The sequence below is a fragment of the Xiphias gladius genome, chromosome 19 (genome assembly GCF_016859285.1).
Source record: "Xiphias gladius isolate SHS-SW01 ecotype Sanya breed wild chromosome 19, ASM1685928v1, whole genome shotgun sequence".
Taxonomy (NCBI): Eukaryota; Metazoa; Chordata; class Actinopteri; order Istiophoriformes; family Xiphiidae; genus Xiphias; species Xiphias gladius.
The window spans coordinates 16,614,520-16,634,133 of record NC_053418.1 but is presented as its reverse complement, the minus strand read 5'-3'; the positions used below and the strand labels follow the sequence as shown (position 1 = coordinate 16,634,133).

Genomic DNA, 19,614 nt, shown 5'->3' with positions numbered 1-19,614 from the left:
TTACGCCTACACCAGCCAATCAGAAGGCAAGATGAGGTAGTCCCTGCGTTGTCTTGAACTACAGGAGTGCTTGCGGTTGGTTGGAGCTCAATGCCTGCAAGGTGAAAATGGGGAATTAGCTGCCCTTTTTGAGCAAAATCAGAATCGGGGCAGTGTAGTGTCTCAGTTTTAATGTGTGCCGGGTGTAGGAGGAAGGTGGGACATGGTGGATCGGATTGATGTGGTCGAGTTGGGGGTGTTAGGGTGCAAATTATCCTATGGCTCTGTCTGTGAAGATTAGGTAGCTCCGTTTCTAGCTGGCCTCCTCTATGAGCCGAGCCAAGGTGTCTCTGAGCTCCGTCAGCTCAAAGATCTTGCCGTCCAGCAGCTCCAGCAGCGTCCGCAGGCTTTTTCTAAAATTCTCCTGTTCCTCTTGGTTCTCCTCTAGCCGCTGCTCTGCACCCGCCAGCTGCTCCTCAAGAACCCGACTGCGTAGCTCTGTCTCCTGGAGAAATAGAGACAGCGTTGTCGATATATTAATGTTATTAGGTGGGTAGTAACTGTTTTTTTTTTGTTGTTGTTTTTTTTGGGGGGGTTGTTCATGAGACAATATTTGACAGAAGAAACACTGTTTTTAGTATAATAGCTATTTCTTTCACTCACCTCAAGTTTCTGGGTAAGAGTATCTTTCTGCTCCATCAGGTCATTCATGTTTTCCAATTCTTCTTTCAACTTTTCCATTTCCTGGAGGTCATTAAAAACAGATTAAAAGGCTGTGTAACATGAATGTAGTCTGCATGAGCCATTACAATTTAAGGCAAGTCTCTCCCCATACTCTCTCACACCCAAGCACACACACACACCTCTTCTTTATCCCTTAACGTAGTCTCCAGTTCCTCTATGGTTTGATTGAGTTCAGTCTTCTGAGATTTTATCACTGGGGTTTGGTTGCTCTGGCACTCAAGCTCCGTCACCTAAAAGGACAAAATTGACCTCATTATTCAGATCCATGGATGGAGAGATAAGTACAACAGAAGCAACCTATCCTTCATTCCCAGACTACCTCTTTTTACTCGCCCTCAAGTTTACACTCATCTCTCCTCCCTTTTTTTTCTCTCCCATCCTTTCATCTTGACTTCACACCATCCTTTCCAAATGATCACTCCTGTTTGATTTGAATACAATAATCACACATGAAAACAAGCAAGCATTCCTATGCCCCTTCCCTCACCCGTTTGTGTAGTCTTTCAGCCTCTTCCTGGTAGGCAGCCAGTTGTTGTTTCCACTGTTTGACGTTGGCTGTGGACTCCAGCAGAGCTGCAGTTAGCTTGGCATTGTTCCCCTTTAGTGCCTCCAGCTCAGCCTCCCAGTGTTTTGTCATGGCGGGGCTGCAGAACACAGGGACATGTCAGTTTACCACAACAGAAAAATAAGGTGGTTAGTGCTCATGTTTTCATGTTGGATGGAATCTGTGTATATCTGAAAACTCATGATGTCTGATCATGAATCTGCAGCATCAAGTTGTGACTGTGAGGGTTTATTTTTAACAAGACCTCACACAAAATTACAGTATCACAAACATTATTGTTTGGAAGTAGCCAGTCAGATATCCTTCCATCAATCCATCTATCCATCCATGGATTATGAGACAATGGCTGTGTGTTTGTAATCTTTTGAGTCTCAGACCATTCAGTAATCCATCCATCCATGGATTGTGAGTCAACGGCTTCATCATTTCTAGTCGTTCTGTGTTTCTTTCGGGTCGTTTTGAACCTCTTTGTGGATGTTTTGAGTCTTTTGGTTGTTTTCGTGTGTCTCTTTATTTGACATTATGTAGGCGAAGCCCAGGGCCCCATGATGACTTGGGCCCTGGGGCAGCTGGGCCTGTGCCCAGTAGGCCCATTCAGTAATTCCTGCATGCATGCATCCATCCATCAATCCATTTTTGCTCCAGCGCTGAAAACTGACAAAGGCTGCAGCGAGCACTCAGATTGGAGGTCGGCACTTCCTGGCCAGTAGCTGTGAAAGCACCCGTGTGCCAAATGAGTTGTAATCTGAGATTACATCCTCAGACTGTCTGGAGCTTAATCTGGTCCAGCTACTCACAGACAAGAAGATGAGATGAGAGATAAGAGAGAAGTGATTGAATGTGATTGAATTTCATGATGGTCAGGCATGTGTAGGAGAAAAAGGCTGCTTGAAAAATGCACTTGCATATGGGCTGTGAAGTCGATAGGCATTTAAGATTTACATAAAGCCCTCTCTGTCTCTCACATAATGTCTGACTTTGGCAGGAGAATGTATGAGAGACCTAAACGTTGTCGAATACTGACATCGAGTCAAGTACCTTTGAAAAGGAGCTCCTACTCGCACACACTTCACAGTAATTCCTCACAGCGGTGGAAACAAATCCACAGAAAAACACAAAAGGAATCTTAGGTTTCTCAAGGAGTGATGAGGGTCTGTGTATGACCCATAACAATGTTGTTTTCAGTTTTGTTCCGCCCCCTCACTGTACCACACAGATATACGGTATATGCTCACACACTGCAGCAGTATTCCCCTATTCCATAACACCCGCTCTGTGAAGTGTAAAATAGAGAAAGACCAGATCTAATTCACTCAGGACTCCCACAGTGCCTTCAGTTCTTACACAACAGCCACCCCCTCCGTGAGTGCAATTGTGTCTATGTGTGCGAAGCCTAGGAGGGAGATGACACTTCATCCTACACATGCACACGCTAACTGACACACAACCACACGCGCGCATACACACATGGAGTGATGCTGTCACCAAGGCACACAGCCCCGCCAATGTATAAACCCCACACAGCAGCTCAGAGAGCAGGAGAGCAGGCGAGACGTCAAGATGCGAAGATGGAGACAGACGGCGAGAGCAAGGGAGAGCGGCGGAGAGAGGATTAGAGGAGAGAAAAGAGTGCAAGATGTTTTGACACTGGTGTTCGTCTTCATTAAATGAGTCTGGCTGAGAGGTTTCAGGAAGGCACCTGAGCACAATTCTGGGTGAGGACAGCAGAGCAGAGCTGAAGGTGTGTGAGGGTAAGTTAGTTGTTGCTGTGTCACTGAACAGCTGATTGTAAAGATGATGTGATATTTACACAATAATTATTTCTCATGAGGATTTTACTCATTATGTCATTTTGTTATAATTCCTCTTCTAGTCATGCAAGAGCCCTTTACGTGATGTTCAACTGAAGAATGAATAAGTTCCTGTTTGTATCCGGTTGAAATTGTCAGGCCATTTTTTTGCATCATTGTTGAATAAAATTAAATCAAATTCTGGTACAGAAGATTGTATTAATGTTACAGAGTTATGTAATTTTATCTGTTTCATGTGATCAACGTTCTTCCAACTAAAACTGAATGTTTGACAAGAGGAACAGATTTTGTGGGGTGTCAGATTTTATTGCATTTCATTTTGTTTTATTTATTATCTTATTGGTTTAAAATTTATTTTATTTTTTTGATTGGATTCCTTTTTTTGTTTTTTTTTTGTTATAGACATAACCTGTACCGTCTGATAATACAGCATAACTCTTAAAATAAAAAATCAACAGTCTGTTTTGTGTTTTACTACATCACAATGTCAAGAATAATTCTCCTCCAAGGCTCAATAAAGCTACCAAACACAAAGCGTAAACTTGTATGACACAGAGGGTTTTCCTGCAGCCCTCTTGTGCTTCTGCCGTGTCCTGACCACTGTGCGTTGTCAGGTAGGTTCTTCCTCCTCACAGAGCCCTTCAAGAAGCAGGGAGGTAGAGCAGTTGCCATGGCAGCACTGGTGGAGCGGAGGCGCGCGTGGCACCCTAATGTATGACATTGGCATGTCTCCGTTCACACAAGCCTGCCACAAATCCACCGACAGACGCCTACATCCTCCTACTCTAGAAGACCATTCACATAGAGCCAAGCCATTCCCAACAAAAGGTCTTATAATATTGTTAAAGCCATTCAAAATGAGTCCACTGCAGACCTGCCAAACACGCCTACCTCCTGCAATATACAAAACCCCTCTCACAGCCTTGCATACAGCTTTCTCTCATCCTCCTCTCCCTTCCTCTGCCCTCTGCACCCACACCTACCTGCCTACACAGTCCTGCTAAGCAGCAGTGTGATGTACACACTATGGAGATTAGTCATTATCTAATTCCAGACACATGGCAGAGGGACAAACCAAGATCATCATAGAAGTCTAGCGCAAAAAGAGAGCAAACACCTGTGTGTGCAGGTGTGTTTCTGCATGTGGGTCTTAACCTTCTTGAAGCAGTATACAATTAGACACAGTTAAAAATACACTACAAACATTTTTAATCTTTTCTTGTGGCTATCAAGTCAACTACATGCTTACACACTGTTAAACAAATTGTCACAAAATACACTTTAACTGCAGTTGGAGGCACATGTGACGCTGATAAAGCTCCAATAAGAAGTGATAAACATGTGAGATGAGGCACACAGTGCATACTAAACTGAGGAAATATGAGTCATAGAAAGGAAGGGGGTTATGTGGCAAATTATCTGGATGGTCCTTGCATCTACCCTCTCTGCATATGCCTCTAAGAAAATGTGAGACTGAGGTTTGCTTGCTACGTCCACACTTGCCATCACAAATGCCCAGAGTGGACCCCGTCTCCCACGCATGCAGCATTAATAGACACATCAGCAAGGCTGCTGCAGCAGGCAGTGGGTGTCCTCTCTACATCCTGCTATCACTGCACAGATCAGTGTAGCCTTATAGAGTTTGTGATGTAGCGGTAGGGATTTCTAAGTATTTGTACTTGAGCTTGTCAAGGCTTTACAGACTTTAACACATTAATAAAAACATCTAGTGTCTCTAAAGATTTCTAAAATGATCTTTAAATAGAGGAGGATTCTCCACTCAAACCCCAAGAGTTATCCAAAAAAAAGAATGATAATACATTAAGCGATTGATTGATATCTTTAATTAATAAGAATCGCAGCCAGAGAAATAAGTGGCACAGGTTACAGAGATTTTACAAATAAAAAGACCTGTGTATACAGTAGACTAAGTGACAGTAGATAATAGGACAGAACATTTCCTCTCCTGAGTAAAGAAAAAAAAAAAAAACTCACTCAAATGACTCAAACTGATTGTCCATACCCTCCTGTTCAGTTTATTTATTATAGTGTGTGTGTTTGCAGTTCGTGGCTCTTTAGGTATCAGTGACTCATGTACAGACTTTATACATGCATCTCTCTTTCTCTCAGTCTCTCTCTCCCCGGTTTCGTGACACACACACACACACACACACACACACACACACACACACACACACACACACACACACACACACACACACACACACACACACACACACACACTCTCTCTATGTGTCTGTCTGTCTTGGTCTTTCTCTGCCTCCCACTACCCACAGTATGTTATATAAGTCTTATATAAATGCTTCATCAACACCTTTTCGGTAATGAACCTCTCAGCCACGCCTCTTCAGAAAGCCATTATACACTGCAACAATATTTACATAGCACTTTGATCTCTTTATCTTACATAATCTACTATATATGAACCAGTATTGGCAATCAGAAGGAATATGAATTATCCATTTCAATATTCATTGTGCAAACAGGTAAGAAAGACACCAGGACTGTATACAAGAGTATCAGTTCATGCATAGAGTTCACATACTCTGTAATGCATCAAACAACATAAAAATCAAAAGATTTGAATTGGCATTCAAAAAGATATTATTGCATTGCAGTGAACATTAAAATATAAATAGTGTACGTACTTACCAAGCATGCTCAGATTAAACAAAATGAACAACTTAAATAATTCCTCATTCCTGAGAAACACTTAGTCACATCTTTTGCTGGTCCAAGTGAAGTGACAGTGTGTGAATGCCACAGATATAATTCAAGAAAAAGTCCTGAAATTTTATTGCGCTCACATCCCTAATCACTGGAGTTCTGACACGCTGTCGTTACATTATTTGTTAGCAGTTAGTTAACAGGCAGTGCATCAGGTTTTGTGAAGAAGACCCTCCCTGTTGCTCACCAGCAATCACGCTCCTATTTTTGGGAACGTTTGTGCCTGAACATTTTTTTGTTTTGCGTAGTTATGATGTCGCAGTAGTCAGGACTTGTTATGATCTCCCTATCAGAAAGAGCAGACCCGACAAGTCTTAAACTGCTCCCTAGGGAGGAAAAACACGAGAGAGCAGCGGTGAATAGAGGGAGTTCACTACCATGCTGACATGCAACATATAGGTGCACGTAGATGGAAAGGAAGACAAGGAGGAAGAGGGTTGTGTACTTCTGTGCCTCTGACAAACAAACGGCAAAACAGAGAAAATTTATAATAGTCAATCTATATTAGCTTTGCTTGTGTGTGACGTGTGAAATATGACCGTGACAGTGAGTGTATATGTTCAGACTGTAACATTTGTACTGTATTAAACATGACAACATGGGACAGTGACCACATCACAATTTGGGACGTACCTGTGTGCGAAGGCCAGTGCGTTCTGCGCCGGCTCTGGACGGGTGTCTGAGTTGGGAGTCGTGTCACAGATTTCATCTGTGCCATTGATGTTTTCCATGGGCGGAGTCACTGGGGTCAAAGGTGACGAGAGCTCACCTGCTGGAGACTCCTACATGTGAAACAAAGCAGTTCACGTGTTACTGTCAGTTAGACTTCAAATCATCAGTCATACATTACTGAAATGTTTTAATTTTTTCCTACTATTCACACTGTTAGTCATGATTACATAAGGTAGGAAACAATTTTAACAATAAATCATTCTAAAAGTGCATCAATTAGCTAGTCAAATTTACACATTTGTGACATCAATAAATAAATACCTGTATGATACTGCCTAATATCAATCATATAAAAAAGTAATGAATAGACCTACAGTGAGGTCATAAAAGCTTTTACCTCTGCTACATTTTACAGTTCTTAATGGGGTCTGGTTGCTTTTTCCAGAGAAAAAGCCTCAGGCATACAGGAAATGGTGCATTTAACATTACCAAACACAGAAACAGTGATTTGTTTAGATTACAGGAAGAAGAACTGGGTAGTCGTTAGCATGAGTTAAGATAGATATAATGGCTACAGTGACAAAGAAAAAATGGCATCGCTTTAGGGCAGCAAATGCCCAACTATTTTCATAACTCATTAACTTGTCTATTATTCTTCATTAACCGATTAATCGTTTCCTCTATAAGACTTCCGCACCCCAAGGTGACGTCTTCAAGTTGCTTGTTTTGTCAGCCAGACAGTCCAAACCGAATGATATTCAACTAAAAATTATTAAAACACAAAACAAAACTGAGAAGCACCAAATCCTCACGCCTGAGAAGCTTATCAAAGCTTATCTTGAGAAGGATTATCAACATTGTTGCTGACTTTCTGCCAAATAATTGTTTCAGCCCCACACCACTTACGGGAATGTACCTATAATTAAGAACTAAATTATAATTAACTTACATTTAATAATATAAAATATATAATAATTAACTTGAGTGATCTCAAAGGCCTCTTATTACCAGAGAAGAAAATAAGATAAAAAAAAAGAATCTCATGAATAAATCATCTTTCCTATATAAGAGTTGACATGAGAAATGATGGAGGTGTATATATGTGTGTGTGTGTGTGTGTGTGTGTGTGTTTCTCCGTGTATGTGTGTGTGTATTTGGGGATGGTGGGGGTGCTGTCTCTCACACTGATGAAGCTCTTATTGCTGTGGTGCTAAGAATTTTTGCATCTTTGTGAGCAATTCCACATGCCTATAGGCCACTAAATATCTTACTATAGCAGTGGGAAATTGCAGAATTAAAGATGAATGCTTATCTATATATCCCATACAACCACAGAATTATATGAGAGACAAACCATTTAGCTGCTGCATGTACATAAAACAAAGCTATTAAGACTCAGGGCTTGGGCACAATATAGTAGCACAATGACACTGCCTGTACGTCTCTAATGGACAAGCAGGAAGTGAGAGATAAGAGGGAGATTATGGCTGCCGTGACAATTTGCACTCCACATTCATTAATACACCATTTAATATCTGTTCATGATGCGCTCCCACTGGAGTATGGCCTACTGAGACCAGCATATAGCATTTAGCTCTGTATTTTCTCATCTTTTTATCTCTCATGTTTTGTTTTGTTTTTTTTAGTTTATTTGGAGGAGATAAAAGAGAGGATCCGGAGGTTAGAAAGAACCCCTGCAGGCATGTGGATGAAACACTGACTTCCAGGAGTGAAAGAGAGCAGACAGCTTCAGTACACCGCTGCAGGCTTAGAGCAGGAAGGCCGCAGCCTTTACAGTTAAAGCAAACCCTCCAGTTCTATCAACATAGCGCAGTTCTGGCCAGTGCACATACAGTCTTCAACCCCTGATGAGAGCGAAGCTGTCCACTTGGCTTCATTAAAAAACATCCTCCCATGGGAAACACAAGGCACTGTAGCATTTCAGCCCATGTGGGCCGCGGCATTAATAGTACACGTAATAGACCGCAGTTCAGCAGGGGGCTGCTCCCCTTGCCTCCATAATGAACACACGAGGACATGAAGCCTGTTAGCAGCCTTTAGATTAAAGAACAGATTTCTCTGGGGACTCTCCACTGATTCTCCTCTGAAACAAGCTAATTTTCTCTCAGACGCAGCTACACATGCCCTAAAACACTCTATTATTAAATATCTCACACAAACAAATACCTAACATACAGGCTAATTATGTTCTCCTTTTTGTGGTGAATTCATAGACAGATTTGTCTTTTTAATGCTAAGGGTGGATACATACAGAGAAAATGTACCTTATTGGTGTATTTTATTTTAGAATAGTAATTTTTAACATCAGCGTCAGGACCCTCCAGTGGGTCACACAGTAGAAGAAAGTAACTTAGTACATTTACTCAGGTACAGCACTAAAGTACAAAATTGAGGTACTTTACTTGCATTTTCCTTGAGTATTTCCATTTTATGTTACCTTATACAGAAAATATTGTGCTTTTTATTCCACTACATCCGTTTGACAGATGTAATTACTGGTAACTATTTTTTTTTTTTTTTTTTTTTACAAAAACATACGATTTACTTATAAAATGCAATTCATTTTTAAACATTAGATTTGTGATTTCCAACATTTTTGGCTTGTTAGCCCTTACAAAAAAGCAATATCTGGTTGGGACCGCTTTTCACATTATAGATGTCTAACATAACAGCAGTTACACCAAAGAGACATTTCCCTTCTAAACCTCAGATGACTTTATTTAAATAACTTTTCAAATGGAAAATTTTTCTATTATTTCACACACACACTAAGGCTAAGATTACAGAAAAGTAAAAAAACAAATGAGTGCAAAATTGTGCAGCTGAACTTTGCTTTATCTTCTTTTCTACCCCTACCCCACTTTTCGACCCCTCAGATTTATTTTGTACCTCTTTGGTGGGACCTGAACCCTAGGCTGGGAACAACTGGACTGAAATACATAGCTGTATTAGAATCAACATTAGCAATAATATCATATCATATTTTTTTGCAGAACAAGTACTTTTACTCTTTATACCTTAAGTACATTTTGCTCGTAATACTTATGTACTTTTACTAAAGTGGGATTTTGAATACAGGACATTTACTTGTAATGGAGTATGTTAACATTAATGTTTTGGTACTTTAACTTAAGAAAAGATTCAGAATACTTTTTCTACCACCATTTTTAACATTTTCTAATTAAATGTATTTTTGTATCTATTTTCTATCAAATTCTTTCTTGTTTTCTGAATTTGTTCCCTGTGATAATAATAAGGGCCAATTCGTCTTTGGTTGACCCTATCACCAGCTGTTCATTACACGCAACATGCCTGTGACAGAAGGTCAGGAGTAGGCTGACAAGATGGTTAAGAATTGGGAGGTTAGGATAATGTGTAGAGAACGTACCTGAGAAGGGGAAGTGGCCATCTCCATCTTTTCTTGACTCTTCTCTTTAGCAAGCCGTGCTGCTTCTTTATACTCCGCAAACTTCTCTGCAAACTGGACAAAGAGGAAGATATCATTATGGACTGTAATTCTTCCAATAGTGTGGTTTAATCTATTCAATGCAGCCATATGTGCATGGACACACAAACACACAAACACACACATACACACACACACACACACACACACACACACACACACAGATCAGTGTGTGATAGATCAACTGTGAAGCTATGGGAAGAATAGGGAGAAGCTGTTGCCAATAATGACTAACAGGTGAACTTAGAAAAGAAGGCCACCACCCATAATGCCACAGCAGAAACGTGAGCTAACTAGGTCACCGTTAGTAACCTTTCTATCAGAAACATACACATATGCACACGTACACATGCGCACACACTGAACAAAGCGGGCTGTGCCACTGTGTTTTTCCTTGAAGAGTTTTCCTTGAATCCGAAGTTGTCGGTGGCTGAAGTTGATCTCTGGGGTTATTTTTGTCAAGAGCAAAGATACATCCAGAGAGCCTGAAGAGGTAAGGTGAGCTCAGCTGAGGGGCTCTGGGCAAATATTTAAACACTCTGGCACATACACACAAGCACACACCCCTGATGTCCCTTTAGGGTGTGGTTCATCACCGACGCTACTCCCACAGTTTTACAGAGTAATTTAGTACATACAATACTGCAGAGGGCTGAGTGGTGAGGAAATCAAATTGACAACTCTGCTGGAGCCAGTCTTGTGTCTGCCATTTGTGGAGCTGCAATGAGTAACTCAATATCATTTCACCTCAGTGCAATATAATAGTTTTGGTATAATGATGTAAATGCAGTAGATCTCAGTGTAAGTGCTTCAGGAGTGTTGGCACTGCAGTTATCTGATAAGTGAACCTGATTATTTCAACTTTAAACCAAAGAAAATACTTCTAAATGGCCTTTAAGTATCTGTTAAAACTGCGTACTGATACTCCTCAGACATTGTTCCTATTAACTGTTCAATTACCACTGTAAATCAGTTAAATCAAAGATGCTCTATATCAGCCAAGAAATTTGGAAAATGGAAGAGGTTTTTAGAATTGATCATTTTTACTTTTATTGTGTTGTTCTCTCTGATTTGTGACAATGATGTAAGCTTGATAATGAACTGAACTTTAAATACTATGTACCCTTATAGGTTACTACAAGTTTGATTCATTTAAAAAGTCTCATGAAGATTAATTAAGATATGTTTTACAAGAGAGACCTGAGAAGAGATTATATGTGCACAGGATCACAACACAATTCGGTTACATGCATTATTGAGTTCTTATTTATTTATCCCGAGAAGACACCCAAGTGCACGTACTGTTTTATGGTAGCTGTCTGCCTTACAGTCATATAATTCGACAAATTTGCAAAGTTGGAGGCCTGTGAGAAACAGATTTTAAAAAGGAATAGTCAAATTGAACCAGGAGCCCCTAATTTGAGTGGTGCCAGAAAATCCAAGCCAAAACTGAGATGACCCTGGTGACATCATCAGGGTTATTTTGTCAGACTTTAGAAAGCTGGTGAAGCACCTACCACTGGCTCCATCTTTGTCTCAAGACCACATGTTATTAATGTCCAGTATATGAAATGAAACAGCACGTCTTTAATATCAGGTACTGTTATCAGCCTCTTTATCCTTGCCCTCCTGACGCAGAGGACATGTCTACATTGCTGAGTTTGGTTTCATTGCGTGCGTGAGTGCGTGAGTGCGCGCGTGCGTGGGTGTGTTTGCGTGCGTGTGCTTTTCTGACGGTGGAAATGCTGTGCGCCTCCCCAGTTCATGACAGAGCTTAATCACACTGCAGAGGAGAGAAACCCCCACCTACTCACACACACACACACACGCCCAAGTGAACACACAAATACTTAACTTCCATAAACAGAGTCACACACAGAAAAAAAGCCTCATTAGGGCTAACTGCCAAGCAGATTCTACACTTTGAGAGAAGCTATAGCAACTAGAGTAAAAAGAAAGTTGAAATGCCATCCTCTCTCAGGGACTAGGGGAGAAGAAGAAAAGAGAAGCCACCCTGTGACTGATGTGTAGAGGTTTATAGTAGATGTGGTTTGTGTGTGTGTGTGTGTGTGTGTGTGTGTGTGTGTGTGTGTGTGTGTGTGTGTGCGCGCGCGTGTGCGTGCGTGTGTATATGTGTGTGCGTGTGTGCATGCGTGTGTGTGGGTAGATGGGGGTGGTACCTTGGATAGATGATGCTCAGTGGAGAATCCCAGGCCGTAGACAGTGTTAGCTCGACTGTCCGCCCACTGGCCAAACTTCTGTGAGGTCTTTGTGAACGTCATGTTGGGACTGATAGTGCTGTTGATTATTGCCTACAAGACAGAGACAACCCACTTAATATGCATTAAATTAACCTTAGTACTGCAGCGTGTATAATATGAGTGTGTGTGTGTGTGTGTAAAAGAGAGAGAGGGTCAGATGGAGAGGCAGAAATAATTTAAACCAGAGTATGTGCTTTCTGTATGTCTGAATGGAGACTATTTGCAAACCAAATCAGGACTACAGGTGAAAGTTTGAATGAAACACTATATTGTGTGTATGTGAAACACAGAATTTACACATTAAATTCTCAGTTTATTTTACTGTTATTGTTGTTATGAATGCCTCAGTTGTGTGTCTTTCAGACTCTCCAAACAGTATTGCAGTAGTGCGAAAACAACTAGTCAATTATTCAATTAGTCAACTGATAGAAAATGTATTGTCAAAACTTTTGATAATCTGTTTCATGCGTTTATTAAAATGTCGAACATTCTTTGCTTCCAGCTACTCAAATATGAGGATTTGTTCCTTTTCTCTGTTTCATATAATTGTAAACTGCATATCTTTGGGTTTTAAAATGTTACTTGGACAAAAAAAAAGTCTTTGAATGCATCACCTGGGGGTAATTCTGATAAGAATTTTACACAATTTTCGGACGTTTTATAGATTTAACACAGTAACAAATAGTACTGTTTGTGTATGTGTTTATATGTATGTGTGAAAGACAGGGGAAGCCTGAGAGAACAGTATATAGCTTCGGGTCTACGGTAGTGCAGGCTGACACCCACCAACACAATAACATCCACGATTGGAAAGTGATAGAAGAGAGCTGCTGAGTTTGACTTTGAAAGACTTCAGCTACTGATTCAGTGGTACAGCATCAGTAAGACACAGCGAACAAGATGAAAACAATGAAAACACATACACATAGAGGGATGGCAGAGAGGCAGAGTGGTAGATAGATACTGTATATCTGATGAGGACAAACAGGAAAAGGAAATGGTGGACATGGAAAAAGTAAAATGCAGTCAGAACGTTGGTGAAAGCTTAAATACCCAGAGCTGTTAGTTAATGAATATCAGTAAGCTACATTGTTGCACTGGGTGACATGTTTCCATCATAACCAAAAACACGGTTTGGTTTATTTTGATTCAATCCCACATTCACCAGTCCCGCTGTGGTAAATACTCACTAGAGGACCAAATCTGACACTGATAATAGTCCCCAACAAATGCACTATTTACTGCTGCCTGAGTAATGTTTGCCAAAAACTACAGGGCCCAGCTGTTTTAGAAACATCTATAAACCTTTTGAAAAAATTAAAGTAAATATTCATGACTGGTTTCTGAAGATTTACATCTTCATTAGGAACCAATGGGCTTGGGCTTAGTGCCAAAAATGGGGTTGTGAAAGTCAAAAAGTACTGAGATCCGTTAATTTACATGAGCCAAAATAGAAGGCTACCTCTAAATCTTATATAATTCGACCCTTTGTTAAGTAACACTAATAGAAAAATAAATTAATGGCTGATCAATTTGCAGTGTTGTGTAATAGCTGACATTTTGGTTGGAGTCAATACATAACAATGAGTTTGGGAAGGGTAGCAGTCACTGAGTGTGTGTTGAATTTAGTGATCAACTATCTATTGGGTGCTGTATGATACGAGTTGGTTGCTAAATTGACTGTCAGAAATGGTTCACGCACACTTGGTGATCACTGAATGCAAACTCCGCGCCCTTGCTTTGCTCACATGAGTCCTTCACATTTTTCTGACCTTCTCATTCACCTGGCTTCACACTTTTCTGTCTTTGCCGCTCTAGTTATGTCTTCTGCCACACATCCTTTTCACTCTGTCATCTGTTTCTCTCATTTAGCTCACCCCTCCTGTCCCCATAACTGGTGCGCATGTGTGCGACTGGTCTGTCCCTATAAAGAACTCAATCACACCATGCCCAGCAGGAATATCCCTCCCAGATCTCTCACAAGAATGTCATGAGACATTAAGTGTAGACTCTGAAGTGCAGACAGACTCACACAGACGTGCACTCACAAACACAGCAATTGCATGCATACACACGATGAAACATGAGCCTTCAGGCTGCAACACTGAGCTCTTTTAAGATGTGTTTGCACATTAGATTCCCGTGCAGAGCTTATTAATACCATTAACACGTAGTAGATGACAGTGCCACTAAAATCTCCTGTAAGGCTGTTTGATGTGTGATGAGGTGATTATACTGAAACATCTGGAACATCTTCATACAACAATGTCAGCTGGTAGAAATTAAAAATAACACAATGGATGCCATAGTAAGGTATAATGAAATCTGTGTTTTGTGTTTGACAAGGTGTGTAAGGTGAATAGTAACAATCAGAATCAAGTGCTCACCTTGGTACCGTCCAGGCTGATGATTCGGTAGACGTTGCGCGTGCTGTCGTAGAAGTAGGAGACAGTGACGGCATGCTTGCTGGTGGGCAGCCAGTTCTTCTTGGTGTTGGGGTCAATCTGGAAGACGTGGGCCCGCGTGCTATAGATGGGCTGCTCCCTGAAGGGCACGAAGAAGAAGTGGTGAACCTCTTTGTGCCGCAACACCAACGTCTCACCAAACCCACCTCCAGCATCGAAACTCCTGTTGCCCACGGGGGAGTCAGATCGCCCTGGCAACCGAATTACCAACTCGCCATCCTCCATAGTTACACCACAAAAACAGAGGCTGTCAAAGGACGACTACATATACTCATAGTCTTGTATACATGGATAACAGGCTAACTGAGCCTTCAAACTACAGCAGAGTTCCAAAGTCTACACTTCCTCTCATACATTATATCTCAACTCTACACACTAAATGCATGCAGCTATCCTGCAGAAGCTCCTTTCTGTCTTTCTCTCTGTGTAAAGCAGCGCTGTCTCTCCCTGCTCTGATATGGGAATGCCTGCAGCACTGAGCGAGGGTCACACAGGGGAGCACAGGGAGGGAAAGGAGAGGGTGTAGGGCTAAATATAGACAGTAGACCATGGTTAACTACCACAGACACACCCCACAGAGTTGCACTTTCCACACAAACACACACACACACACACACACACACACACACACACACACACACACACACACACACACACACACACACACACACACACACACACACACACACACACACAGAGACACAATACATTCAAACACAATGACACAAATGTGAGTGTGTATGTGGATTTGTGCCTGTGTAGCTTGGATCAGTAGATGATCAAAACTCCATGACGGGTTCAGCTGAGATGAGTTAATTCCTTATTGACCTCTGTGTGACACTCAAACCAGAGTTTAGATTCACCCTTATTTGTTCTGGGGATTATTTAAGAGTGCTCTTTATTTTTTGAACAACCATTCATCCGTCACTCGTGCGCAACTTTCACTCTTCGTCCATTTATCCCTTGCTCTTCGGTTGGCTCTTACAGTGCCCCTCATATATTCTAGCATTGTTGAGGCTTCTTGGGTAATATCTACAGTCAGTACACACACACACACACACATACACACAAAAAAAAAAACACACGAACACACACACACACACACTTGCAAACAAAAACACACACACACACACACACAAACACACACACACACACACACACACACACACACACACACACACACACACACACACACACACACTCTCACTCAAAGCACAGGGTGCAGAGGGAGATATTCTGGGCTGGCAGTGCTGGCAGAGCAGGAGATAGAGAAGTGCTTACACTGCACTGAGGGGGTGATGGGGGACATCAAAGGCTTGCTGTATAAATTAATATTAAAATTCAGCAGCAGCACCCCTCCTGTGTGTGATTAGCCAAGACTGGGAAAGAAAGAAAAACATGGAGACAGGGAGAGAGAGAGAGAGAGAGAGAGAGGGAAGTTAGGCTGGAAGAAAAAGAGAATGATGGGGAATGTGGGGCGTATGGGAAGTCAGAGAGTGAATCTGGGATGATTAATGCCGCTCCACAAAGCTGCTTGTGGAGTGCTGTGTGCGAATTATCATAATCATCGACAGCAGTGTAAGTGGCGGAACTGTGAGTCATTTCAACTCTCTCCCAGCACACATCACACAACCACGGCCTGTCTGTATGATCTGTGCAATAGCCGCCTGGAAACTGGCAGCGTTTTTCATTGCATAATTTGATAGAGCTGTGGCAAATTTTTTGCTTCTTGTTGCTTGATTGTGTGTGCACCAAACACAGCAACGTTCTTTTGCTTTGATTTTTACATGAATGCCTGTGCCAAAGAGTTTTGTTCCAAAATGACACCCACCAGTTGTCCCAAAAAAAAGCAATACCCACTCCTACAAGTGGACTTTTAAAAGATTATACAATAAACGCTGCTTTCTTACAAGACATGAATAAAAATCATTTCTATATACATTTTCCTCCTTTAAATATTCATTACACAAAAGGTATCACATCAATCAGACATGCCCCCCCCCCACAGTCTTTTTTACAGAGATTCTGGTCTGAGCCGGACAGAGTTAGCTGTTATGGGATTGCGTGGAGGTCAATTCAGAACATGTTGATCCTCTTGCACTTCTTGAACTCCAGCTTCCAGCACGAGCATGTGGGCTAAATGGCGGTTACACAGATTTAGCAACCGGGAAGAAGGAATGCCTTAAAATGCTGTTTAACTTCTAACGGTGCATGAAAGAAGTGTGTAGAGAGTGTGAATATCCAAACAAAAGCTGCCCACCCCACTATAAGAGGGGAACAAGGCTTAGAGGAAATGGAAAAGGAAAAACGGAAAAGTCAGAGTGTAAGCAAAGTGGTCATTTTAGTTGGCTGCAAATGAGAGGTAAAGGAGAAAGTGTGGAGGAGGAAGAGGAATAGGAGAAGGAGAAGGTGTTTAGCATGCAGAGTGTACTGCATGACACAAGGGCAGGTGATGGAACGTGAATGTTAAAACAGAGAGAATAGGCAGGCAGAATGAGAGAGGGAGGGAGAATGATGAAGTGAGGGAAGAAAGGAGGGATGAGGACAATGTGGAGGAGGTGATGAATGTAGGAGAGGATGGAGCACTGATGAATCCACCCATCTTCTAGCAGAAGAAGATGGAGAGAGTGGGAAGCTCCAAACGGCTACACAGTACGGTATAAACAATTACACAAACTATGGCGGTGCGCTGTTCAGAGCTGAACTTTCATGAACGCAAAAGGCATTTTTAAGGACAAGAATGGTACAGTGTCAAACAGCTACGTGAGCAGGTTGTGTGCTTGAGACACTTTTGCTGACTTCTGTGGGAGGATGATGATGATGATAATGGTGATAATGATGGATGGATGGTGTAAGAGCCATATTAAGATAAGCCATATACAAAGAGTGTAATATTAGAATATATATTAGAGTATAATATCATATGTAACATTTTTACTATTATGTGAAATTATGTTCTGGAAAACTGAGTACTAAATTATTGTTGTTGTTAATGTTATGGCCATAAAATGTTGCTGTTTCTGAAATGCTCCTTTACTTTTATTGATGACATCATGGCCAGTAGCTCTTAGTCGGAGCTCATTAGTCTGTGGAGCAAGACAGTTTTTTGACTGATATGATAAGAAATGGATACCAGATGCCCAGGATTTTTTTAACGTCGAATCAAAGTAATTGCTTTAACATAGACTTTAACTCAGTAGTGGTACATTTTGGAAAACTTAAAAGAGTTCCACTGTAGGTGGACTGATAAAAAGACAGACTGGTTGCTCTGAGGTGTGCTGTCTATTAAAGGGTCAGTACACACAAATAACAAAAAAAACATATTTTCTTACGTACCTCTAGTGGTATTTAGCCATGATAGCTTTGATTTTATTTGTTCAGGTTTTGAGATAGTTCTGCTTCCACACCAGTGGAGGTGAATGAAAAATACATCTGAAAAAATTCAATGGTAACGTCTCTTATCAAAAACAATGTCCCCATTATTCTCAATAATCCACGGTACTACTTTCTACCAAATAATTGAACCCAGGAAAACTGGTGACAGTGATGTATGTCGATTTTGTGTATCATGATTTGAAAATAAATGGTTTAAAATAAAAAAATGGAACTAAAACTTTCTGCATGACTGGATACCACTGTTTGTCGTTTTTTTGTAATCAGGGAGAGCTGACCCATTCAAATATGTTGAGCTATGGCACTCACCTCAACTCTACACATGTTAACACTGGTATTGATCTGTGGACAACGCTCTTGCAATGCCTACAGGGCATTTTACATGAGCACACACACACACACAGACACACACACACACACACACACACAAACACATCTGCAGTTCCAACAGGTGTTGCCTATAGTGCCTCTTGTGCCTCAGGGGTTTGATGCACAGATGTGAACACTCTGTCTTCGAGTCACAGTGTGTAACCAAATAGCTTAAACACACAGGCTGCATTTTATTTTTTTCTACTTTAGTGTTTCCCCTTTAACTATGCAGCTGCCCCTGTTGCTGCAAACACTGACAGTGAAACAGAAGCATAATGAAACGGTCCATCTCGGGAGATCTCGCTTTCCCTTGCCACCCCTCCTCCCTCAGTAAGTTGTCCTTTTTTTTCTAGAGTTTTTCATTAATTCAACGGAGGAGAGCTTGAAGGCAAGTAGATCTTATTTAAGGTAGAGAGAAGTCATTAATGAGAGAGCTCCCTGTTGCTCCATCTACTGGGAGCAGCTTGGATGACCTGAGATGTGCCTGTAAACACACACACACACACACACACACACACACACACACACACACACACACACACACACACACACTCTCTCTCTCTCTCTCACTCTCTCTTTTTCACACACCCACACGGCCAAAGACAAAGATAGAGAGAGAAACTGAATCTGTCTGTGCATTGATTGTATTTGCCCAAGGAAGTAGGAGCGCACCAGATACAGGGCTGATAGGCATCTCCAGTTCTCGTCCAACACTAATGTTCTGCTCTGTTCCGTTACCATTAGAGTTGCAAGAGGCTTGGTATTGAGCCACAAGGCCGGAAGTGAAATATGACTCTATCTGTCTGTGCCATTTCTGCTAGACAGGCAACCAGACAACAGATCTGCCACTACCGTACGTATGCTTTCCTCTCATCTGCACCTGCATATATTCAGACTTTAATACAGATGCTGTAGGCAGCATTGTGCTTTGAATCAAATATTACTGTTTATTCCATTGTGGATCAATTGAGTCATTGAGCCAGTTGCATAACAGTAAGTTAGTCACCAGTCTCCAGTGGAGAGCTGAAGCTGAGTGGGAGACTGCTGAATGATCTGTGCTGCCCACACGGTAGGAGGGCAGAGTGGGCGCCTGGGAACCCTCCAGTGTATTGTAAATAGT

General features: G+C 41.4%; 1 protein-coding gene across 2 annotated transcripts; it reads right to left on the bottom strand.

Annotated features, from left to right (window-relative positions):
- homer1b (homer scaffold protein 1b) lies at positions 1–15,139 on the bottom strand. Of its 2 annotated transcripts, XM_040155524.1 has the most exons (8): positions 14,655–15,139; positions 12,187–12,318; positions 9,929–10,021; positions 6,481–6,629; positions 1,211–1,367; positions 843–953; positions 643–723; positions 1–484 (listed from the first exon to the last, which is right to left on the bottom strand). In XM_040155524.1, the coding sequence occupies exons 1-8, from the start codon at positions 14,955–14,957 to the stop codon at positions 293–295; spliced, it is 1,218 nt and encodes a 405-aa protein (XP_040011458.1). In that variant the 5' UTR covers positions 14,958–15,139; the 3' UTR covers positions 1–292. The 2 variants fall into 2 exon arrangements, with proteins under 2 accessions (XP_040011458.1, XP_040011459.1); XM_040155525.1 differs by lacking the exons at positions 1–484; positions 643–723; positions 843–953; positions 1,211–1,367 and adding an exon at positions 5,870–6,173.
- Between the last annotated feature and the right edge of the window lie 4,475 nt (positions 15,140–19,614).